Source organism: Chiroxiphia lanceolata, chromosome 2, assembly GCF_009829145.1.
Source record: "Chiroxiphia lanceolata isolate bChiLan1 chromosome 2, bChiLan1.pri, whole genome shotgun sequence".
Taxonomy (NCBI): domain Eukaryota; kingdom Metazoa; phylum Chordata; class Aves; order Passeriformes; family Pipridae; genus Chiroxiphia; species Chiroxiphia lanceolata.
The window spans coordinates 102879103-102901779 of NC_045638.1; the positions used below are offsets into that span (position 1 = coordinate 102879103).

The 22677-nt window shown below is 40.0% G+C and overlaps 1 protein-coding gene across 9 annotated transcripts in view; it reads left to right on the forward strand.

Annotated features, from left to right (window-relative positions):
• The window catches only part of PHLDB2 (pleckstrin homology like domain family B member 2), an 81630-nt gene that overhangs the window by 30033 nt on the left and 28920 nt on the right, over nt 1-22677 (forward strand). For 6 of the 9 annotated variants that reach the window (XM_032679620.1, XM_032679619.1, XM_032679624.1 and 3 more), the window contains 4 exons: nt 7216-7599; nt 9936-10079; nt 10946-11083; nt 21365-21493. In XM_032679620.1, coding sequence (XP_032535511.1) covers nt 7216-7599; nt 9936-10079; nt 10946-11083; nt 21365-21493 — 795 coding nt within the window. Of the gene's footprint in view, nt 1-5379; nt 5439-6222; nt 6245-7215; nt 7600-9935; nt 10080-10945; nt 11084-21364; nt 21494-22677 lie in introns of those variants that run through there. The other 3 variants (XM_032679621.1, XM_032679623.1, XM_032679628.1) reach the window with 2 other exon arrangements.

Genomic DNA, 22677 nt, shown 5'->3' on the forward strand with positions numbered 1-22677 from the left:
CCTGGTATTTTGTGTATACGACGTGGTGATTTCTTCTTTGCTTCTTATCAGAAGGTTTTCCAGACAGTCATGCTGTAAAACCTGAGATAAAAGTCATAAAAGTAACGTATTTGTATTTCAAAGAGAACAGCTTGCCTTTTTTTTTTTTTTTTTTTTTTTTTGAATTTGTGGTGAGGGATGAAAGATACAGGGTTGTTTCACTATTTGGTAATGGTAAAATTCTGATTTTACATTTGGATGTAGTGGCTACATCCTCTCCCACCCCGCCAATATTTCTTCTCTTGCTGAATAGTACTTCCTTCAAGTCCTGATTCTTTAAAAAGAGAATTTGCATACTGTGTTTCCAAGCATGGAAAAAAAATGATGTTTTGTGTGTTGCATATAATTTGAACATGAAGGAGCCTCCTTCTGCTTGAGTTCATCTTATACTCAAGATCCTCCTCAATACCTTTTTTTTCCCCTTGTTAGAGCTATCTGGTAGAAGAGGAGAATGCCCTTTTCCAATGATTTGAGAGTCTGAAAAACACCATGAACAGGTTTTTAGATCGCTGAGAAGTAAAAATATATATTAAAAAGAAATCCACACATTAGCACTTTGTACATTAAGGCCTGTCCCGTTTTCCTGTTTTGGTTTTATTTTTGTCCTTCTATGTAAATCCCTGCCCAAAGGACAGTCAGGGATCTGTCCAAACAGGGACTTGATATATTCAGCCTAAGCTTCCAAAGAAGAGTTTTGTTTGCCCTTGCCTGTACATGGACAAAGGTTAGACAAAGGTCAGAGATCCATATCTGTTCAGGTCTCTCTTTTTTGAGCGGTGGGGGAAGGTGTGAATAAAAAACCCCAACTAAACAAGCACTCGTGGATATCAAAACTGTGTGCTCTGAGCTTTCAGTGCTGTCTAAAAGTTCAGGTTGAGTAGCTGGTAGGTAAATGGCAGGGGAAATGTAGTCCCTCTGTGCACAAGTGTCAGACTCTTCCATACTGGGTTTTTGAAGCAAGGTAGGCAGAAGAACCATGTAAGACTATTCAGGCAACTCCATCAGAAACATAAGCCTTTTTAGAGGACTAGACTGCTCTATGGCTCAGATATGAAGTGGAGAATATCTTTGTTTGCACCAGCACTGCCTCTGTAGCTATGGTGCTTGCACAGGGTGGTTTGGGAGCATTGTGTTTGATAGCTGCTATTTACTTCTGGATTTTTTTGGGTAGTAAAATCTATGCACTTATTGTAATCTGACGTAGTATCTGCCCTTGAGCTCTGCTGTTTACTTTACCTTGTTTTCTTTTTCTTTTCCGTATAAATTATTCTATGAGTTTTACTTGTGCTTAGTTTGCTTTTTAAGTGACAGAGGCTCCTCTGGAAGTTTGTGCTTTGAGCTGCTGCTACAGCCTGCATATGAAACCAAACTACCTGCTGTCATCGCCCAAATAAATAAACAGAGAATAAATTTTAGAAAAAAGGTACAAATAGTGAAAATATGCAAGATTTTTTTCTTAAAAACATATTTTAAAAGTCTGAGTTGTATTTTGTTTCTGTGCACCAAACATAGAAGGCATGTATGTACTTGGGTAGGATTTGGTGTTTTTCCCTATCACCTTCTCTAGATTTGCTTTCTAGGCTGGGTTCACTCAAGCTAGCTGAAGACTGATGCCATTTCTGTTTTGCCAGCGTGTTCCTCTGTGACTTGAAGAGTGGGAGGAACTGGAATTCTCATGGCTGCCATCCCTCTGGCATTACTGCTGGGGGCTGATGGGCTATGGGAGCAGGTGGGACAGCATGGGGTTGCTCCTGGAGCTGGCACAGGCATCAGGCTGTTGGGTCATGATCTGCTTCTGCTTCCTCTCCAGCTCAGCTGACCGGACATTGCGTCTTGGTGTAGGGATGTTTATACAAGCTGTATGCAAGTAGAAGTGAGAGGAGCTATTGCTGATGATAGCCCAGGAGCCTTATAAACAAGGGAAAAAATTATCACTCTGATCTAATAATATTCACTGCGATTCAATTAGCTATTGATTTTTTAATTTTTTTTTTTTTTTAATTTAGAGAGGAAATCTCACTCTTTTTTTCCTATCTGAGATGAAAGCCCAGTTGTGGTTGCTGCTGGAACTGAAAGGCAGTCTTTCTCTTCAGCCCTGGGGAGGTCAGGGGTGGAACAGCACAGGCAACATAGCTGGGTAGATATTAAAGGCCATCTGTTTTCTTTGATAGCCGCTCATTTGAATAGCACTGAAGCTGAATTTTCTACCGCTGGTTTTTAGGCAGTACAACGTATTTCCTCTAGATGGTGGTAGGTACTTAAAAATTACATGTGTACTGATTGTGTGAGGCCTTCCTAGGCCAGCTGTCTGTATGGATCTGTAAACATATGCTTGTTAAGGAGGTTTTACTGGATGCAGGAGTTGTACTGGGAGAGATTTCAGTTTATCAATGCCTGAACAAGCAGTAATAAAATTCACAGAGCTTATTCCATAGTCCACTTTTTCACAGTCAGAAGAGAACCGAATTTCATTAGTTAATTTAGAAGTAGGGAATAATACAGAATATCCCTGTGCCTGGTTTGCATTGGCGGATTACAGTTTAGTAAGATGTGCTCGTTGTGAAGGGAAAATGAAATTAAAATATTTCTGAGTTTTCAACATGATACTGCTTTAAAATCATGGTTAATAGAGCTTATGTAAATCTCCCATACAGCTTGTGGAAAACATCATATACATGTTTTATAAATTTATATCAGTACTATGTCTTTAAGCATAAAGTACCCAAGCTGTATGTAAAACTGTAAGTGATTAACTCTTATAGGAACCCCAGCCAAGTAGACAAAGGCTACCTTCAAGTTAATTTTTCACACCACTGGTATTTGACCGTCTCTGTAGTGTTACAGAATAGCTACTTAACATCAGTTTAGTTTTGAAATTGAAAAAGTGTTGTATAATAGGATAAACCCCCCTGCAGAATATAACTAATATTGATGACTCCATAACTTTTCAGGAACATTCAGTTTCAATTGTGTTGTAAAACATTTCTGTGGGATCTTTAATAAGCCAAAGTGTGGATTACATATGCATAATTTTTGCAGCTATGTTTTATGCACACTAACAGTATGGGCCAGGAAGAAATCAATTTCAGGAGACCTATTCTCATTTACAGAACCTAAATACTGCCGTGCAGCTCTAGTCTTGAGGCTCTTGCCTTCAGTGTGATTTGAAAAGGAACATCTGCATAGGTACTGTAGGGACAAAAGTTCTGTGCTGAACAACGCTGTTATTTTGGAAGCTGATGGCATTCCCTCAGGAGCCAAATACATGGCTGCAGATATAGGAGCTAATTCTGCAGGAAGTCATCTGCTCAGCTCCTCCCTGGAGGCTGTCTCTACCCTGTGCCACCGATCTCTTCTGCTTTTACCAGTCTGTTTCTGCTGTGCCTGTACTGGGAAGGTAAGGACGAGGCACACCCAGTCCTTTGCTGTGATCTGGGCTGGTCTTTCCACAAGCTCGCTGTGCAGGTGCCTCTGCTGTCAAAGGCTGCCTGTGAGAGACAGACACGAAATACAGGCGCTTCTTCTGAATTCTGTGCTGTTAGTGGTAACCTCAGAGCCAAAACACTAACTATAGCGAAACAAGGACTGAAAGTGAGAAAATAAATGAGGCTGGAGTGAGAAACTGGTGCAAACTGGAGGGAAGAACAGTTGGCAAACTGTTATAAGTCCCAGGTAAAGTTTAGCTTTGAAATAAGCTCCTGAGAAATGCAGGAAGAAAAGAGAAAGCTTCTCCTGCCTCTTGTCTCTGGGGCACTGAATGTATCTGTAAGAAAGAAAGTTTGTGGAGTTTCTGCTGTTCTCTTCCCCAGTCTCTCTACCTCTTTCTCCACCATCCTTTTTGACTAGCTGCTGCTCCAAGCCTTTGCTGAGAAGGTGGCTGGTTATCTGCATCAGCAACAGTAGAAAAGTGCTGTTCTTTGGTAGCTGAATAGAGCAACAGTCACTTTCTTCAGGCAAAGGAAACCTGGCTGCATGGACTAGCTGTAATTCATGTTAGTGTTTGCCACAAGGGATAGACTGCACATGTATTTTTAATGAAATGTGAAGTTTTTCAGTTGCTAATGGCACTTATCTAAAAAGCTTCTTGCTTGCCACAGCTGATTAACTAAGTCTTGCCTTGATGTCTAGATATAGCATCCCCTCTACGCATTTGTAAAATTCATAAACGTGAATGCAGCAGATGAACAAATCCGAGAATCATCTCTTGGTTACTGTTAAAAAAGTGGGATATTTATCTCTGCTGTTTTGGAAATTTCTTTTAACAGTGTGCCAGGGATGTCTCTTAATGTCATTGTTAATCAATAGCAGAAGAGAGTTATTATCTCCTTATCCCACCCTTCTCCTTCAGCACCTAAATTTGCAGCCAACCATAGGTGATGTGTAGCTTTCTCAAAGCCAGGAGTAGTGAAACTGCTCAGGCAGAAAGCACACAAGTTACCTCTTTTTGTGGAAGGTGAAGAGAACCACAGAAAATACACAGACGTGTTTTAGTCTGTTAGAAAGAACATTTTATGGGGAAATACACTGGCAGGCTTATAAGACTTGATTCAACACTCCTCCCTCCCACCAGAGGAAATTTTAAACCCATTCCTGCTTTTACATACCTTTTTTTTTCCTTTTTTTCCCCCTTTTTTCTTCCCCTCTGCTGTGTTCAGCATCACAAATAACTTGTTTTGTATTTCTTGTAAAATTGTTGACTGGATTTTCCATTGGCTACTCCTTCTGCACTTCTCTTTGCAGGAGTACTTTCCTAGCTTGCTGCTTCACTGAGAAATTTATTTTGGAAACAGTTAAATGCAGGTGTGCTGGAGCTGGAATGAGTTGACTGAGATGAAATGATGAGAATAGAGCGTATAAAATAACCACAGAGCTTCCTGTCCGTAAGCTTCTCAGCACATGTCAAAATAGAAGTGAGAGATATCAGTATTTCTGTAATGTGTCTGAAAGCTCATCAGGAATTTTTTGAAGACTGACAGAGGTTTTCCTGCAATTTTTAAGCTTTTTCTGAGCATCTGAGACTCGGGGGAAAAAGAAATCCCTTTTTGTTCCGGACTGCTCAGCAAAGGGCAGGTTTGCAATGAAAGCCCCTCACCTGAGCACTTCAGCTGGGGTGAGCAGGGGCCCCTCTTTGAAATTTACCATTTCCTATTATTTATTACCAACGGGATGGAGGTTTAACATGGAGTAACCTGATACAGCCTGTTGTTGCAGGGAAGGATGGGACCTCATGTCCTGATGCCATGTTTCCTGTCTATCACCATTATGAGAGGCCCGATGCCGTCACAACAGGGAGAGCTGCATAATTACTGGCAGTCCCAGCCAGCACTTGCTCAGCGCTTTAGGAATTGGGTTGCGTGGCCAAACGACTTAGTAAGAGGGAGGACAGTGGTGTTGGAGGGGTAAGGGAAGAGTCTTAGGGTCTGGCAGTAGTTGCCTGGAGGGAACAAGGCTTTTGAGAGTTATAATTATGTCAGTCATTTGGGGTTGAAGGATGACTGCAGAATCTGCTGGATTATTTTGTGGAAAATAGAAGCTTGCAATTGCTGCCCCGGGCTCCGTTATTTCAGCGGCTCGTCTCTGCTGGTGCTTCAGGAGGCTTCAGAGGAAACCTGCAGTGGCAACCTGGGAATAAGCTACCCAAAGGCAAAATTTCTCTCTCGCAGCGCTCTCTTGTTTGGGTAGTGCTTGGAAACGGGTGGGTTCAGATGGGTTCTCCAGCTCAGAAACAGAGCTCTTAACTGCGGGTGATGTGGGGTGATGCGAACATGTGGCGCGTACAACCGGCTAATCTCTTGGTAGCTGTATAAAGAGCTGGGTGCTTGTAAACCAGTGTTAAATTTTCATGCAGTCCAGTGGCTTGCTGTGGGGAAAAGGGCAGGCAGTGTGTTGCCCCAACTGCTTTGCTTGATCCTTGTAATCACTTGCTGTTGGGCATAGGAAGTGTTAGGGCTGTCAGAAGTAGCTGCTTTGCAAATCCTGTTTGCAAATCTAATGCCAGGTAGAGCTTGGAAAGCAAACATGTCTGGAGTGGTTCCCGGGGAAGGAGGCTGAGGCTGTTGGGTTTTTTTGATTTCTTTTTAAATACTACTAAAAGTAAGAAGGATTTCCTAGAAATCAGAAATGACATCATTAGTGCAGGTATTAATGCCAAGCTTGGAACTCTCACAGTGGTCTTTTTTCCAGAAAAATTTTCAATAGGCTTATGGTAAGCAATTTTTTATTTACTTTTTGGTTAGCAAAGGTAACGTGAAATTCCATAAAATCATTACCTCTTAAAAACAAAAGGGTAAAAAAATTCCATCTGAAATAGAAGTTAGAGGAAGCTGTGCATACAGTAACATAAAACAAATATAGCTTTCTGATAGTTTTTAAACAGTATCATAGAGATCTAGAAATCCTATAGGAATTAAATGTTTATAGCAACTTGAAGCACATCAAGTTAAACTGGCACAGCTATTCAGAGTCTCATGTTTGAAATGTTGGTATGAATCCATAGGGAATTTGAATAAACTGTTACATAAAGATTTCCCCCATTCTGTGCATTTAACAGCTGTTGTATTATAGATGCGATGTCTGAGTTTTCTCTTAATGCTCCTAAAACTGTGAGTTTCAAAATGTGGACTAATTCTCTCAAAAAAGGGAATCGTAGTTAACAAAATGGAAAAAAATCCAAAAAAGTCAGGAATGAGTGAGTTCATGGAAAATCTGTGCTAGATTTTGCAGCTTGGTAGGAATATAGCGTAAGTGTGAAGTGGAACCCTGTGATTTACACAGTGAGATCACTTGACATGTGTATGTACAAATGGGGTGTGGAGACAACAACCTGAATAAAAAATTTAAAAGTACATTTCACAGAAATTAATAGCTACTTAAATATGTCCTAATACTTATTTATCTTTCCAGTGCAGAACATTTTAATATTTTTTAATTATTCTTCCATGTTAACTTTGATTCGTCACTTGCACTGTAATTTATTTATGTATCTATGTTTATGTTCTGTAAGTGGGAGATCGACTTTACATGGACTTTAATCCTTCACTCTGAAAAAAAACCAACTCAAAACAAACAAACAAAAACTCAACCCGAACAAAACAAAAAAACCCAGCAAAATTTTATTTTTCACTTCATCTTTAGCTCACATGTGACACTCAGTGCTGTTATCTTTTTTTAAACTAGGAGCGACAGCGGCTCGAGACAATCCTCAATCTGTGTGCAGAATACTCCAAATCTGACAGCAACCCTGCTGCAGCTACCACAGTTGCTGATGTTCAAAAAATTAACAAAGAACTCGAAAAACTTCAGCTTTCTGACGAGGATTCAGTGTTCGAAGACTCCCAGATGAATCTGGAAACGAAGTTCAGAAGCCACTTGAAATCATCTGCAAGCGATTCAGACTTCTCGGAGCTGAGCAACCACAGCCGTGGCACTGCTGCTTACCTTCCCTCCAGGGGGCTGAGAGCTGATGAGCACTTCAGTGAAAGTGGGAAGCCTCCACCTTTTCCTGCTCCCAGCTTCCTGAAGGATGCCACTGAGTCATCCTACCTAAGCATCACACCAAAGGTAACATTCTGTAGAAGTAGAGAGTATAAACCAGGCTTTGCTGTTTGAAATCCTCCTCTAGACTGTCCCGGCAGGGACAATGATTAGGCTGGCTTAGGTATGAGAATTAATCTCAGAACTCATACAGTTTTATAAGCCAGCAAGTGTAGAAAATATAGCCAGCAAAATGTAGCAGCCAGCACATCATTATTTTGTATTTTGTGGAAGTTAATGGTACTGGAAGTTTGTTTTTTTCTCAGAGGGATGTACAGTTCAGGAGGAGTTTAAGGTTTTTCCAGGAGAAAAGGATTTGCTTGAACAATTATAGCTACTTGAATAAGGAAGGTTTTGGGAACCCTGCTTATAGCATCATTCTGGCTTGTAGGAGGGAAGGGAAGCTCTGCTGTTTTCTTCCAACCTGAGGCTCCTGTCTTCTGTAAGAGGAGCATGTTTTCTCATTGTCAAACCAGAACAGTCACACGGAAGGTTGTTGCCTGAGCTGAATTTACTGTCCTGTCTCCTTTCCCAGGGTTGGACTTGAGCCATTTGTTGGATCAGCTGTTGTCTCTCGGGGCACATGGCAGCAGCCAGCCTCCTGCCCCTCTAACCCAGCTCCTGCATTTAATAAGCTGCACCTCCTTTCCTGTACACTTCACACTGCTGTTTTCATTACTGAAGAGAAGTTGTCCTTTAAAAAATGAACTAACAGCATTCCTAACCATTTGCTTGCTAGAGCAGCAGGAGCCTTCCCTGGGCTGGGATAAGAGTCTTTCCTTTCCTTGGGTCAGTTGCTAGGCTCTGCTGTGCCAGAGCAGCAGCACAGCAAGTCCCAGAGACATTATTATGTTAAAAACTGGATTCAAGAGTTAGAATCAAGAGCATAATAAGACCAAGCAAAGCTATAAAAGCAAGTTCCTGTTTAACAAATTCATGCCTTCAAAATACTTTGTTTCTCTTCTCTTTGATGTTATTTACACACTGTATGATCTCCAGCATGCTTACATGTGAATTGTATTTAAATCCTGCTTAACTTACAACTTAATAGAAGTATGTGCATGTAGAAGAAGGAGGAGGTGTGGTTGAAAAACATTTTCTACTCTAAAAGGTTATCTCTGGAAATCTGTCTGCCGAGTCTTCTGGTGTGAAATTGTTTTGAACAGAAACGTTCAACACAGTATAGAAATAGAATAGAAAGCTGTTATGGCTTTACTTGGTCTTTCCATGTTGAAAAGGTAGTAGGACATTTCAAGTTGCTGTGGTCTTGCATTTCTTTCCCATTTGCTGCTTTCTTCATGCGAGTCAGAGATCCTATTTTAAATCCTTATTAGGAAGTTGAAATCAAAGATGTTTTGTCAGCATTATCCGAACAGGAGACCGGACAAAAAGAGGCTTTCCTGCTAGGATTACTATTGCTAAATCAAGGAATACCATTCATTCATTCATTGTAAAGGGTGTTCTGCTAAGCCCTTTAGAAAAGCAGTAGCAAGCAAGAACTGTGTTAATGAAACACAGTACATTGTTTTAAAATATCGAGCTCAGATTTGTTCAGGATAAAACGGCTGCTCTCAGAATAGCCATTCAGTAGCAGAGCAAGGTTGCTTTTGAGCAAGGTTGTGTGGTCCAGTGGTTACTGTGAAGCCCTGAACACAGCCCACCTCTAATTCTGACCTGGGGACAATGAGCGAGCAGCCTTACCAGAGTAATTGGATCACAAACCCCTGGGGTCAGGCAAATGTGAAGAATGCATGATCTGCTTGATCTAGCATTTGCTACTGTAAGATCACAGGTATTTTCTTCATAAAGTGGTTCAATTCTTGGCACAGTTACTGGTAAGTAAATGGCAACGAAAAGAAGAACATTAAGGGTACTACTTCCTCAGCGCTGCCTGGGGCGACAGAACCAACTTTTGTCCTTATTTTATGTAGCCTGCCCATCTTAATGGCTGGTTACAAAAATGTCGTATCCTACCTCCTAGCCTCTCTTATATGAACAGCTGACATAAAAAGCATCTTCATCTATCTGCGTTATTTTTACAAGGGAAAAATTGGATTTTTACCGCCTATATAGCACAGCACGTAAAGTATTTTCAAAGGTTAAGTTTTAGTAATTCCTTTAGAATGAATAGTATTTACTGTTAAGTATAGTATTTAATTCCAATGCCTGGAAGTAAGGTATCATGTTTGTTTCTCTTGTACACCTTCTAAATATAGAAATAGCAATACAGTAGATGGGAGATGTGTAATGGGTTCAAAACCAGTAGTGCTCTACTTGTCTATAATGAAAACTATATGAAGAGGGGAAGAAAAGACAGCGTTTAACTCTTTTCCTAAAGAACCTCTCGTGGTGTGCAACTGCAGATACCAGAATGCACCAGTGATGAGCAAAGAAGGCAGGAGCTTGTTCGGCTGGAGGAGGAGCGCATAGTAATACTAAACAACTTGGAAGAGCTTGAGCAGAAGATCAAAGATTTAAATGACCAGATGGATGAATCCTCGAGGGAGGTATGAAATATGTTTTGGTTTTGAATGTCTTGCTTGTTACGTATGTCTACATAGCACAAGTCTGATGGGTCCAGTGAGTACGTGGGGAACTCACTGATGTATGAAGCCTTCATATTCTGTGATTTTCACCAGGATTAGGCACAGAATCACAGACCTGGCTGTCTCCTGTTATGAAGGTTATTTTTCCCCAGCTGGGAGATGGATATGATGGTCGGGTTAGCGTTCCCCAGCTGTAACCATTACACTCCTAAGTGGAATTGGAACAATCTTGCTTGTCTAATGGCCACTCAGCTGATCCAAATGCCTTGTGTCACTTGGGAGTTTTATGGTGGTATCTCCTATGACTGTTTCAAGAGAAAGGAAGTGAGACAACTTCCTTTCAAACCTCCTTGGCTTTATGGTGGCAAGGGTGTGTTGACACCCCCTTGACTTCTGGAATCTCTCAGTTGCAAACTAAGCTGGCCAGGCATTTGGGTTTTGCTTGCTCCAATTATCAGCAACAGGAAAGGAACAGCTGTTCCAGAAGGGTTTCCTGACTGAGCTGGGCACAGAGACAGTACAGTATCATACACAAGGGAGCACAGAGAAGAGATAGAAAATAAGTAGTTTGGGGAAAAAAAGGATCTTCAAGCTAAAGTTGGTTTGGACTTTATTTTGCAGTATTTTGTGTTTCGATTTTACTTCTTCTGAGATTTGTGATCTCTTTTTAACTTCTGTGGCAGTAAAACATTTTTCCCCCCTCCCCTCTTTTTAAAATACTTCTCTTGTGAATAATCCCCAACGCACTCCCCTTCCCCCAGAAAATAATGTGTATCAAGATTTCTTCTGAATCTGGACTGCTTCTGAAAGATGTTTTGTGTTCCTAGTTGGATATGGAATGTGCCCTTTTGGATGGGGAACAGAAATCTGAAACAACAGAGCTGCTGAAAGAGAAGGAAATTTTGGATCATCTAAACAGAAAAATAGCTGAACTGGAGAGAAATGTTATTGGTGAAAAGACAAAGGTAATTCAGTTATCTTAGCTGTGTGCTCTGTTCCCCTTGATCTTCAAAATATATTTATATGATTAATATTGATGGAAGTTATTTTATGAAGTATTGTCTGTAAGTAAATTTACTTGATAAATATGGAAGAAAAAAATAGTTGCTTCACCATCATTTCCCTTTAACAGTAATGTGTTCCAAGGTATGCTTGACAAGCAAAATATAGTATGCTTAAGTAAAAAGACTTGATCTACGGTAAAGAAATTTTTATTAATAAAGAAAATATATATAGGGCTTGTACTTGGGTTATCTGTTGTTTAAAAGAACAGTACTAATTGAGCTGTTCCACTACCTTCCATTGTAGGTTATATAATTTGGAGAACAAAAAAAAAGAAAAAGAATCCTTTCTCAGCAAAGAAACAGAATGAAAGAAGGCTGCAGGTTTTTTCTGTTATTGTATAGAATGATGTATAAGACATCTGTCAATTATGTAATTTTAAAGCAATCATTTTTTTTATTTTGTTTGCTGACTGACAGTTTTAGTACTGTAGAATATTCTCTCTGTGATTAAGTCCCAGGAATTAATTAGTTTTCCTATACAGTCAGGTACTTAACTACTCTCAACTATATAGCAAAACATGTTCCAAAATAGGATAGCAGTATAATAAGATTTTAAGAGTAGAAATGGAAAGGGCCTGCAAGATGAAGTTGTCCCCTTCAAGCCATGGGTTGCCAGTTCCCTCCACCAGGCTCTTCACTGGCTTCTCCAGGCATGCAGTTCCCTTCTCCACAGGGGATATGCCAGGGCCAATAATACTTCAAGGTCAGGAAGTTTTTCCAGGAATTTCAGCCAGTGTTGTTTCCTTTTTAAATCTCATCCTCTGCCTCATAACTTAGACCTGTCACTTGTGGAAGTGCTCTAGCTAGTCTCTCCTCTTTTTTAAGCTTTCCAGAAATATCTGGAAGTCTTCTGCATTATTTGCTTTTTCTTAGACAAGCTGCACGTTTTTTAGCACTTTTGCAGTTCCCACTTAATTCTCACCTTACAGCTTGCATTGTTTTATTCTGCGCTTTTTGTCTTTGATTTCTGCTTGCCCTATCATGAGCCTGACTGCTATTTTGTGGCTGTGCTCATCAAGCCTGTGGTTGAGAAGGAAAATGTTGCTCCCACTTCTCTGCTCTGTGGGGAGACAATCCAGTTTAAGTTTGAACTTCCCTGCCTGCACTTTTTTTTGTTCGTGTGTACTCCACACAGATCCTTCAGCTTTCAGTGTTACCTGTGGTCATGTTTTAAGTTGCCTATGGGGCATGTTTCATTCTTGCTTTTTAGTATAAAGATGAGTTTAAAGTGGGCAGATAGGATCGTGCGAGCAGATACCCTCCAGAAGGTATCTAGAAGTTTTGGTTGGTAAGTGGTAAAAAATAACATGTCCAGAAATTCAAGAGATCTTTTGCCTTTTATATTGGTTCTCTAGTAGCCTCAAAGTTGAATTAAGCTAATGGAAATTACTGTAAAATCTGTAGGTCATTTAAATTTCCTTGCAGTCATATGATGGAACATTAGTATGTAAAAGTCAGAAAATAAAATTGCCGAGTCTAGTTTAGATTTTCAGTTGAACTGAAACATGGAAAGCAGCCTAGAAAAAGCATGTTGTTATTTAAAAGGCAAGTTCACTCAGAACATTTTTTTCAGTATGAAGCATGGCACTAGTCAGATCAGTTACAAAATATTAGTTGTCTTTTGTGTTTCTTTTTGTTTTAAACAAACAAAATAAAAAACCCCAGCTGTGAGTGTGTCCTCTAAACTTAAAACCATGGCTCAGTTAATACTGAAATATTCTTTGTAGGAATAAAGCATTGCATAAAAGTGAAAGTTTAAAATAGAAATGGGACATGAGCCTCTGTGAACAGGCAAAATATAAAGTGACAGCTGAAGGGTTCTGGAGGAAGTAGTGTCAGCCAGCAAAGCAGATGGCACTGATCATGTCAACAAATAAAAGTCTGGGCTGGCTTGAAACAGTAGCATTTTTTTAAAGCTTGATTTGTGTGTCTACGTTAAGGTTGCAGCCCTGCCGATCTGATGCAGGACAGGCAACATCTTGGCTCTGTAGTATACAGGATCAGTCCTCCACTCCCCAAAAGGGGCTCAGGTGGAAGCAGTAAGTGGTCCTTTTTGCTGAAATAAAACTTAGGACTTCCTCAACAGCATTAAGGCTCAAGTTTTGACCAGGAGATGCCACTCTGCTGATGGTACTTTTTGTGTTGTTTTTGGCAAGAACGAGTGTCCCAGTGTCCACAGGGTGGTCACGATTTCTATTAGTTGCCTGAATATTTCACCCCTACTGATACCTGGGGTCTTGGTTTTGGTGGGACTTCAAGGCAAGAAGCTTTTGGTGTCCCATATTTCAAACAGTTTCTGTCAGGGTAAGGGAGTGATACCCTAATACACCATATGGTGTTGGTTGTCTGGAGGTGAGAGAGAGAGTTCATTTGACTTGTGAAATGATGGTGGGGCATTAGTCTCGTACATGATGGCACTTGTCCCTGAAGAGACTTGAGCATCTCATGGAATTTGCCACTGATCTTGGCACCTGTTTGACAGGAAAACCCTGCCTGGCTGTGTCTCATCCTTACCCATGCACCTGTTTGGAAAATTTGTGAAATTCATGAAAAGAGGGATCACAAACTACAGCCTAATTATTGGACCATGTTATGTACCTGAAATGGACTGCAGGTAGAAGCTCTTGTACTACCTTCTACCTGATTATTGGATTTATTTTTTATAATGCCTCATGCACAATTCATTTAGGTGAGGACACAAAGTTTTGCCAACTTTTGCACAATTTTAAAACCACAGTTTCTAGTCCTTGTGAGGTAAAAGAATTGACTGGAAAACATACTTGAAGGCAGATGGCTGGAGAGTTGTGAGTTTGGTTTCAGGCTGTGTCAGCATGCTCTTTGCTCTGGTACAATGTCTCTGTGTCCCAGCACCTCGCTTGTACATCAGGAATGTATTTTGTGAGCAGGTCTGTACGTTATATGTTAAACTGCATCCTGATCTCATTCGAGTCCTGTGCTCAACCCTACTGTGCTCAACCCTCCTGAACATGTGCCAGGGCTAATGGTGAGGAAGAATGAATGAATTGGTGGGAAAGATGATGTAGCACACACCCTGGGGTGAGATGGGAGCGTTTCCCTTGCCGTCGTGACTATGCCACCACTCAAAATGTAAGGAGCGAAGAAATTAGTGTTGATTTACTTGGGTTTTAGAAATAAGAGCTATGAGTGGTTGCCATGTTTAAAAGATGGTAGAACCTTTTAGCACTCTTGCAGGACTTGGTGTAGTTCTGGTTGTGGTGCCTCTTTGTCAGGTGTAAGTGCTGTCAGGACTCAGTTGTCATGACTGGGGTAGCTGCTTCCAGAGCTGCTTGGTAGGGCCCGTGCTTTCAGCTATGCTGGAAATCTTGCTAGGGTAATGGAGGAAGGTACCACTTTGCCTCCATGGCTGTGCTTCTTGAGAAAAGCTTACAATCTTTCATTCTTTTTTTTTTTTTCTTTTTTTAACTACCTTGCACTACATATTTGGTTTTATCCACAGAAGAAGGTGACCAGCTACATCACAGAATATGCTGAGTTGGAAGGGACCCACAAGGATCGAGTCCAGCTCTTAGCCCCACACAGGATCATCCCCAAGAGTCCCACCATGTGCCTGAAAGCATTGTCCAAACACTTTGTGAACTCTATCAGGCTTGGTGCTGTTACTACTTCCCTGGGGAGCCTGTTCCAGTGCCCAGTAGGGACATATGGGAATATCAACATTTAAGCAATTAATCACAAGCTCCACTTACGCAGGGGCAGCCCTGATAAGTCACTACTAACACAATTTGACAGATACAGCTTGAAGTTCTGAGGGAAAGAGCTGTGCTACAGATATTGAGAAAAATACCTTGAGCACAGCCTGTTCTGGAGAGAGCTGAGCTGGACAGACCCAGAAATAAGCAAGCAGGTGAACCAAGCTTCCTTTTCCCTGCCATCCAGGCCCAGCTCCCTGTAGTTACACAGCAGGCATTCATGTTGCTGTACTGTTGGTGTACAATAATGATGGTATTGTTTGCAGTGGAACAGCACCTCAGGCCCATGGTGGAATTTACGTTTACAACTTCCTCCCAGTGAATCTTCGCTCATGAGACTTAGTTCAGGATTGGCATTTGTCTGTAAGGGAGCTGAAGAAAATTGCATTTGCCTGCTTGAATGTTATCCAGTTCTGCAACGTATTTTCTTTTCATACAGTGCTTCCTTAATCTGTGCCATTTTAAAAAATGCAGTCCAGCATACGTGGAGAAGGATGCTTAATGATCCCCCATGCCTGAGGTCTCCAAGTTAAAGTATGAGGTTAAAAGTAACAGTGTAGCCAGGGAAAGAAAGAAAAGATCAGTGAGCATGAATATACTGGAGTAACTGGAAATTAATAATGAATTCAGCAGAAGTGCTGTGGGAGGCAGTCATAGCTAAATGGGAGTTTTGGCATAGAGTTTCAAAACAATTATTTATGCAGAAGTTGAGACTTTTTTAGAAAGAAGATCATTATTTCTGTTCTTCTGGAGGAGCTTTGCCTTACGTCATGATGCCTTTGGAACTCTTTTATCAACCAGGGTTTCCTATCTTTGTTCAATGGCAGAAATCAGGCAGCAGATAACTCATCTTTTTTTGGGATACATTTAATTTTGTCCAAATGCTTTTGTGGAAATGTTTTTTAGTCATGAACAGAATATCCCAGACATGCCAAAATGCTTAGAACTCAGCCTCTTTGCTGAATTAGTACTGCAAAGACTTTAAGAATAGAGTCAAGGAAAGAACATGTTAAATATACTGATGGTCTCTCCTCGGTCCTTCCTCTTCTGAATGCAAAATTCCTGCTGATCTTATCCTGATGAATCTGACAAATTTATGTCTCATATATCCTGGTCAGATTCCAGTTCAGCAATATATAAGCGTTTCATATGGATGAGTTGTCATGTCCATAACATTATCTACCTCCTTAAGACACAATACAAAAGATTAAGGGTTTTGAGGCATACTTGCATACACTGGATGTAACCACATAAGGATATCCTGTAGAGAGAACACTGATAAAGAAAAAGATGATTACAAAGACCAAAGGAGAAAAATCTGAATTCGCAAACTTTCTTTTAAAACAGTCATGAGAGAAATAGCAGAATGGGTTATACTGCTAATGGGAATCTTCCTATCGTCATCTAGATGTTAAAGGCTATACAGAATTTGAATTTTCTAACTTGAAATTTTTTTTTTCTGCTGGGTGGATGATTATTTTCTCTTCTACACTCATGAGTCAGGGCTTTTCTTTTGCCTCCCCGCCTGTTCATTAGGACAAGACATTACAATGGTCAGAGAATGAGCTTAGAAACTGCAAAAAACTTGAGTTGTCTTAGTAGCAAATTAATATGTGCACTTATTGTGAATTTTTTTTTCTTTTACTTAAAGCAGAGAGATTGCTTACTCTGGTTTAAAATGCTTTTTAACAGTAGCTTTATGCATGCACCCAAAACAAAAATATTGAGATCTCTTGTATAGATGCCATCACTGAATACAATCAGTTATATAATAAATTAGTTACCATTCATACAGAAAAAAGAACTATCGTGAAATACCTTCTTCTGTCTTATTATGCTCCTCTTAATACACCTGACATACTCTTTCCTCTTAATGGCTTCTGTCATGAAACCCACAGAGATTTAATGACAAGCAGTTAAATTGTTACAAGTGTTATGCTTCTGTCATGAAAGAGACCAAGGAATGCAAGAAAGAGTAGTCTGAAAATATAGAAGATGAGCACGTACAGTTTGAACAGGAAGTTCTCTTTTATTTCAACAGTTTGGGGTTTTTTTAAACAGTTGTATGTGGTCTGATTTGTATCAGCCACAGTATTGTAAATGCTTTTAATTTCCCAGAATGCTGGACAAGTTGGTAAACCTCCCATATAACACTTTCCCCAAATATACCACTTGCCCTCTTCCTTCAATGGATAACCACTGAAGAGCAGATGATTTTTTTTGTTGTTATCTTTGTATCTGCTTTTTTGTTAGAGAGTAGACTATTTTCATACAAATTCGTGGGAAGGGTTAAGCCAATTTCTTCAGTGTTCAAGTCAAATTTTCTTGCTTTTCCACTTATTCTCCATTACTACTGAATAGACAAACCCAGCAACACCACACCATTTCCAAGTAGAAAGGAATAATTTCTGTAGTCTCCTCTTTCTCTTCCACTTTTAGCTTTTGCAGTAAGGTATTTTGGAGAAGGGGAGGATATTCTTTTGCAGTGTAAAGAAAAAGGTTTGGCTAGAGGTGAGAGCATGAAAATGAGGTGGAGAAGCTTTTCAAAGAACTGCATGTGCTTCTCCTTATTTCTGAGAAACCCATGAGAATTGTGAGACTGATTCTGTAATGAGAGACAGAGCATGCATATCTGAAGGTTAGTGTGGATTACAAATGTTATCCTAAAAGATGATTTATAGGTGGGTTGGACTGAGAAAGATTGTGGAGTACTTCGGACTGCAGCATTGAAAGTTAAGAGCCTATTAGATGGGAATGCATTCAGGTTTGAGGGGTTTTTTCTTCCATTTGTCTTGTATGTTTATTTGCCATTTCTGTATGAAAATCACACGTCTTGATTTTTGGAAGTTTTTTGTTTATGTGTTTTTTGTGGAGTGATTTGGAAGGTTGTACAGTGAACCAAATTCACTTAGCCATACAATCCATTTCACAGTGACCTGGTAAAAATGATAGGGTTCTTATTTTTGGGGTTTGGGTTTGCTTTTTTCCCCCCCCACACACAGTTTTTATCTGGGTTTTTGAGAAGCTTTCTGTATTTCATCAAATTTACTCCCATTTTTGCAGAGGTCCTACCAGTTTATGCAAGAAGGTTGGTTCAGAGGGCACATGTGCATGCAGCCACATGTTGCTCTACAGTTTTAGCCAGCCTGCCTGCAGTAGCAGATTGTGGTGAATGACAAACTGAAAAGCAGAAGTTCTCTGCAGAAGGGATATGGAGATCCACTAGGGCTTTAAAAGTAGCAGCATTGATCAGGCATAGAACATCTTCAACCACCGGAGACAACACTAAAGCAATTTGTTTTGCTTTCTTTCTATTGTTCCCATTCATCTAGGGGCTACGTTCGTCTTTAAAACCATCCTTTTATCTCCTCTGTGTCCTCATCATCTCTGAGATGTGTTGGGTATATATTCTGGGGGTTTTTTTCTCTTTCTTTGCCCTAAAATAATTTCTGCCAGATCTAAAGATTGATTTCCTTTTGTGACCCATGTTAATCAGTAATGGTCTGTGTTCATACCACACGTGTTCTTGCTGACATCCCATGTCTGTGCTCTTGGGGGACAGTGTGACATGTCAATTCTTTCTACTGCTGTCCTTCACAATTTTCAGAAATCCTCCAAAAGTGATCCAAGCTGTGCCCCAGTATCATCAAACCCAAAATCAGCCCTGCTCTGTATCCTGGCTGACCCCAAGTTCGTTTAACATGCATCTAGAGGCAGACCATAGGGCAAGTTGGGCAGTAGGCTAAGACCAGATGTTCTACTTTTTTCCCTGGAAATAGGACTCAACTAGACTGTAGTTAATGTGCTTCTGGCATCAGTGCTGGGGCTGGGAAGCAATTGTCTGCAGAGAAATACTTAACAAGTACAAGCTCATGCGGTTAAATGAGGATGAGCAGGAGGAGCACATGGATTCTGTTCACAGCTCTGCTGCTGGCTGCTCTTGGGCAAACAGCTCGTGGAGTCAGCCACAGGCCTGCCTCAGCTGTATCTTGCACTTGGCTTGCAAACTTATGAATCCTTTCCCTTCTAGAAGAATTTGCCTGGATTCATTTGTGGAAAAGACTGTATGAAAAAATTATAATTATTGATTATTACCAATGCACAGCCTGAGACGTCAGCAAACTTAACTCCACAGCTGCAAAACATATAATGCATCTCGATGCTGAAAGTGATATTTCCTGTTAAGACTGCACATTGTGAAGGGAGCCAGTTTGGTGAGATGCTAGCACTTCCTATGCTATAAATAGGCCAGATGAGTATCGCTTTCAATCTCAAAGGAATACATTTCTAATTTCTTGAGGGATGTAACAGTATCTCTGGCAAGATTCTCAGGGAGTTTTATACTTGCTGATGATGTCTCTTCACGCTCAAGATTTGACTTGCTTGTTAATCAATGAGCACACTTGTTGCAGAGCATAGACATTTAGAGAGCTATTAATGGCTTCAGAGCTAAGGTCAGAAAAGTCCTTGCTGCTTTGGATGGTAAGGTGGGTAGAAAAAAAAAAGTGTGAAATAATGTGGCAGACCATAGGTTGCATGTTAAATGGTCGACAAGGTTTGTGAGGAGAGGAACTACCAGTTTATCCATAGATTTCCTTCTGTGTTGGAAGTAAGGGTGATTCAGCAAATGGGGCTTCTTGGGGATAGAGATCTAGAGCTGATCTCTCAGGAGCTGCATGATTCTCCCTCTCTGTACAGCTTGCACGTGCTACATCCTCTGTATTTCTGATCCCTGCTGCCGCTGTTGTAAGACAGCAGCTAGTACAGGAACTCCAGGTAATAGAATATTTGTGCTCAGTTGCTCATTTTCATAAGCTGAAAGAAATATATTTGTGCTCAGCATTTTGTTCATCTGCTTGTATGAACTAAGAAACTGCATGTGTAAGTGAGCATAAGGGCACTGGGAATCTGGTTGACATTGGTCTTGAATAAAATGTTTCCTGCTGTTGTTTTTAAATACTGGGAAAATTAATCCCAGCCCCTGTTCCCACTCAGATTTAGAGATAAAATCATAAAGACAGCAGGCAGCTAACACATGTTACTATGCCTCTGCCATGCATAAGGGTTTGAGAACCTTGTCAGGCACAGCAGAGAGTAGGTTTGGGGAAATGCCTTCCCACAGTTTGAAATGGCACGTACTGTATAGTAAAAGACACTCCTTCTCTATGGCATGTGCCATAAGAGTGATGCAGAGTGTCTAATCATATAGCACCTGTTACACCACACATTTGATTTTAAATACTAGTTGGGACTGGAAAGAGGAGAAATGAGTAGATGCTTTGACAGAATTGAACTGTTCTTGGAGTAGCCAGAAGATGCTAAAATTTTGGGGCTGATACTTGTCAATTTTTGAGTGTTAAGGAGAGTTAGAGACCATCTGAGAGGAGATGCATTACTACAGAACAACAAATAGGAAAAGAGAACTATACTAGTGTTATTCTACAAGGTATCAGAGAGCCAGGCTTTAGGGACTTAGTTGGTTATTTATGCCTGGCATATCAGGCATATTGTTTTTTCCAGTTACTAATTGCTCATTGGAAGAAAATGCATCTGCTTTGTTGGCCAGCGTAGATGCAAGTGAAAAGTGCTAAAAGAATTCTCTGTGCTCTGATTTATTGTTTCCCAAACTTTGGTCCCCAGATAAATAATAGTCTGCAGGGTAGCTTTAAGTGATCTGCAGCCAGTCTTCAGAGCAGCGTTGCAAAGTAAATAATGTAGTATTTGATTACAAAGATTAAAAGGCCAAAGGCTTTGGAGGGTGAGAAGTAGTGTACTGAGTACTGCTGCTTGAGTGGAACGAGAGGAAAGCTGACCTAGTTGGTGGAGACCAGGGAGGTGAAGCTGTCACCTTTGATCCCCATGAACAGGTTACAGTTCCTGTCTCCTGAAGCAAATTTGCTGGATCACTTGGTGTTTCTGCTGCAACAGGACTTCCTGGCCCAGAGTTATTTCTTTATAAAGCTCTGTCTCATTCTGGTTTTTCACTGCTTGCTAAATGTACTTGTCTGTACAGAGCCACACAGGCATGTAATTCATTCTCCTGGGAAGATCCATTTATCCCTCACTGCCAGACTACAGTCATTTTCCATCCATTTTGCTTTCTAAAAGCTACTCTTTCTCTCTTGGCTTTACCAGTTACCTCGCTAACATGGCAACTCTTTCCTTATTTTTTTTTTCATTAGGTGAGACAGGCAGTGGGCTTTAAAAGCATCATCCAGGCACGGGTACAAAACACAGTGACAACGGAGAGAATTAATCACCCCACTAAAATGATTTATGTTTTGTTTTGATCATTTTGCATCCCACCATTGCATTTCAACTAACAAGAGATTTCTGTCTTTGACCAATGTGCTTCAACTGTTCATTAAGGTTTTTGCCACGCACTGTCATAATCACTAACAACTGCTTGGGTTTGAAGGTAATTGTGTTTATTTTCTGGTTCATGCTTCAGGAAAAATTAAAACTTGATGCTGAGAGGGAAAAACTAGAGAGGCTTCAGGAGCTTTACTCCGAGCAGAAGACGCAGCTTGATAATTGCCCTGAGTCCATGAGGGAACAGTTACAGCAGCAGCTGAAGAGGGTTAGTAGCAAGTTTCAAGAGTGCACTTTTTTATTTTGTTGATTTTTAATTTTTTTTCTTTTTTTTTTAGTTAAGTGTAACTTATTCTCTTTCAAGTATCCAGTGTCTGAACATATTTGCAACTTAGAATTTTTAATAGTCAGGAGGGTGGGTTTTTTTGTGGAATGGTTGTAGTAGATGATGTTCATGATGGCAGACAAGTAGAGTGCAAATGGGTGGATTAGAAATCATTTTGTGTTGAATGTTTTTAAAGTTTTGGGCTACTTGCCTGTAATTAGCCCCTTAGGCCTGCTGAGTGATGTGGAAGCTGTTGTGATGTTTAGATGAATGGTGGAGCATCATTCTTTACCTGTGTGAGCAAAGACAGGAATCGGCCAGTAAATGTCTGTCTCAGTGAAGCCATGGGTAACTTCTTTTTTTCAGTATATAACTTAGCTGTTAGCCTGAACTGTATTGGAAAAATTAATTTTGAAGATTTTGCCACTTAGTAAAATAGCTTTGTTTTGTCCTACAAAACATAAATAAATGGTATAAATAAACTTTTCATACTGTCTAATTGCAACTTGATTTTAGTTTGTATAATTTGTAATCAAAAAAAAAGCTGCAATACTGTCTATGAAGGTACCATTAGTTTCTGTGGAAAAATCTTAGTATTCATTAACGTGAAGTGGGTTATACAGCACATGTAGTTAGCTTTAGTGGGGGAGGAAATCATTTTCAAAGCATCAGTATGGCAAGCTCAAGAGGCCATATGAAAGTCAAATCTTTTTTTCTATCTTGATTGTTTGTATCAGGAAAAAGGCTGTAATAGCACTGACTAAAAAAAAGGCTTTATAGGAAATACTCTTTATATGTTGTTTTATTTGCAGAATTAATTTTTTGGGTGTTTTTTTGTTTGTGTTTTTTTGTTTGTGTTTTTTTGTTTGTGTTTTTTTGTTTGTGTTTTTTTGTTTTGGTTTTTTGTTTTGTTTTTTCTTGTTTTGGTTTTTTGTTTGTTTGTTTCAGAGAACAAAAAGTGAAAAAGTCCAGCTTTGGAAATAACAATGTTAAATTCTGAGTTAGTACAGAAAAATTTTGCTGGTTTTGAGATGCTTAAAGATTTTTGTGTTACCTTTAAAAAAAAAAAAAGGCAGTGTTATGTAATGTCTCATACATCTTAAAAGGAAAGCAAGCCTTTCCTCTGC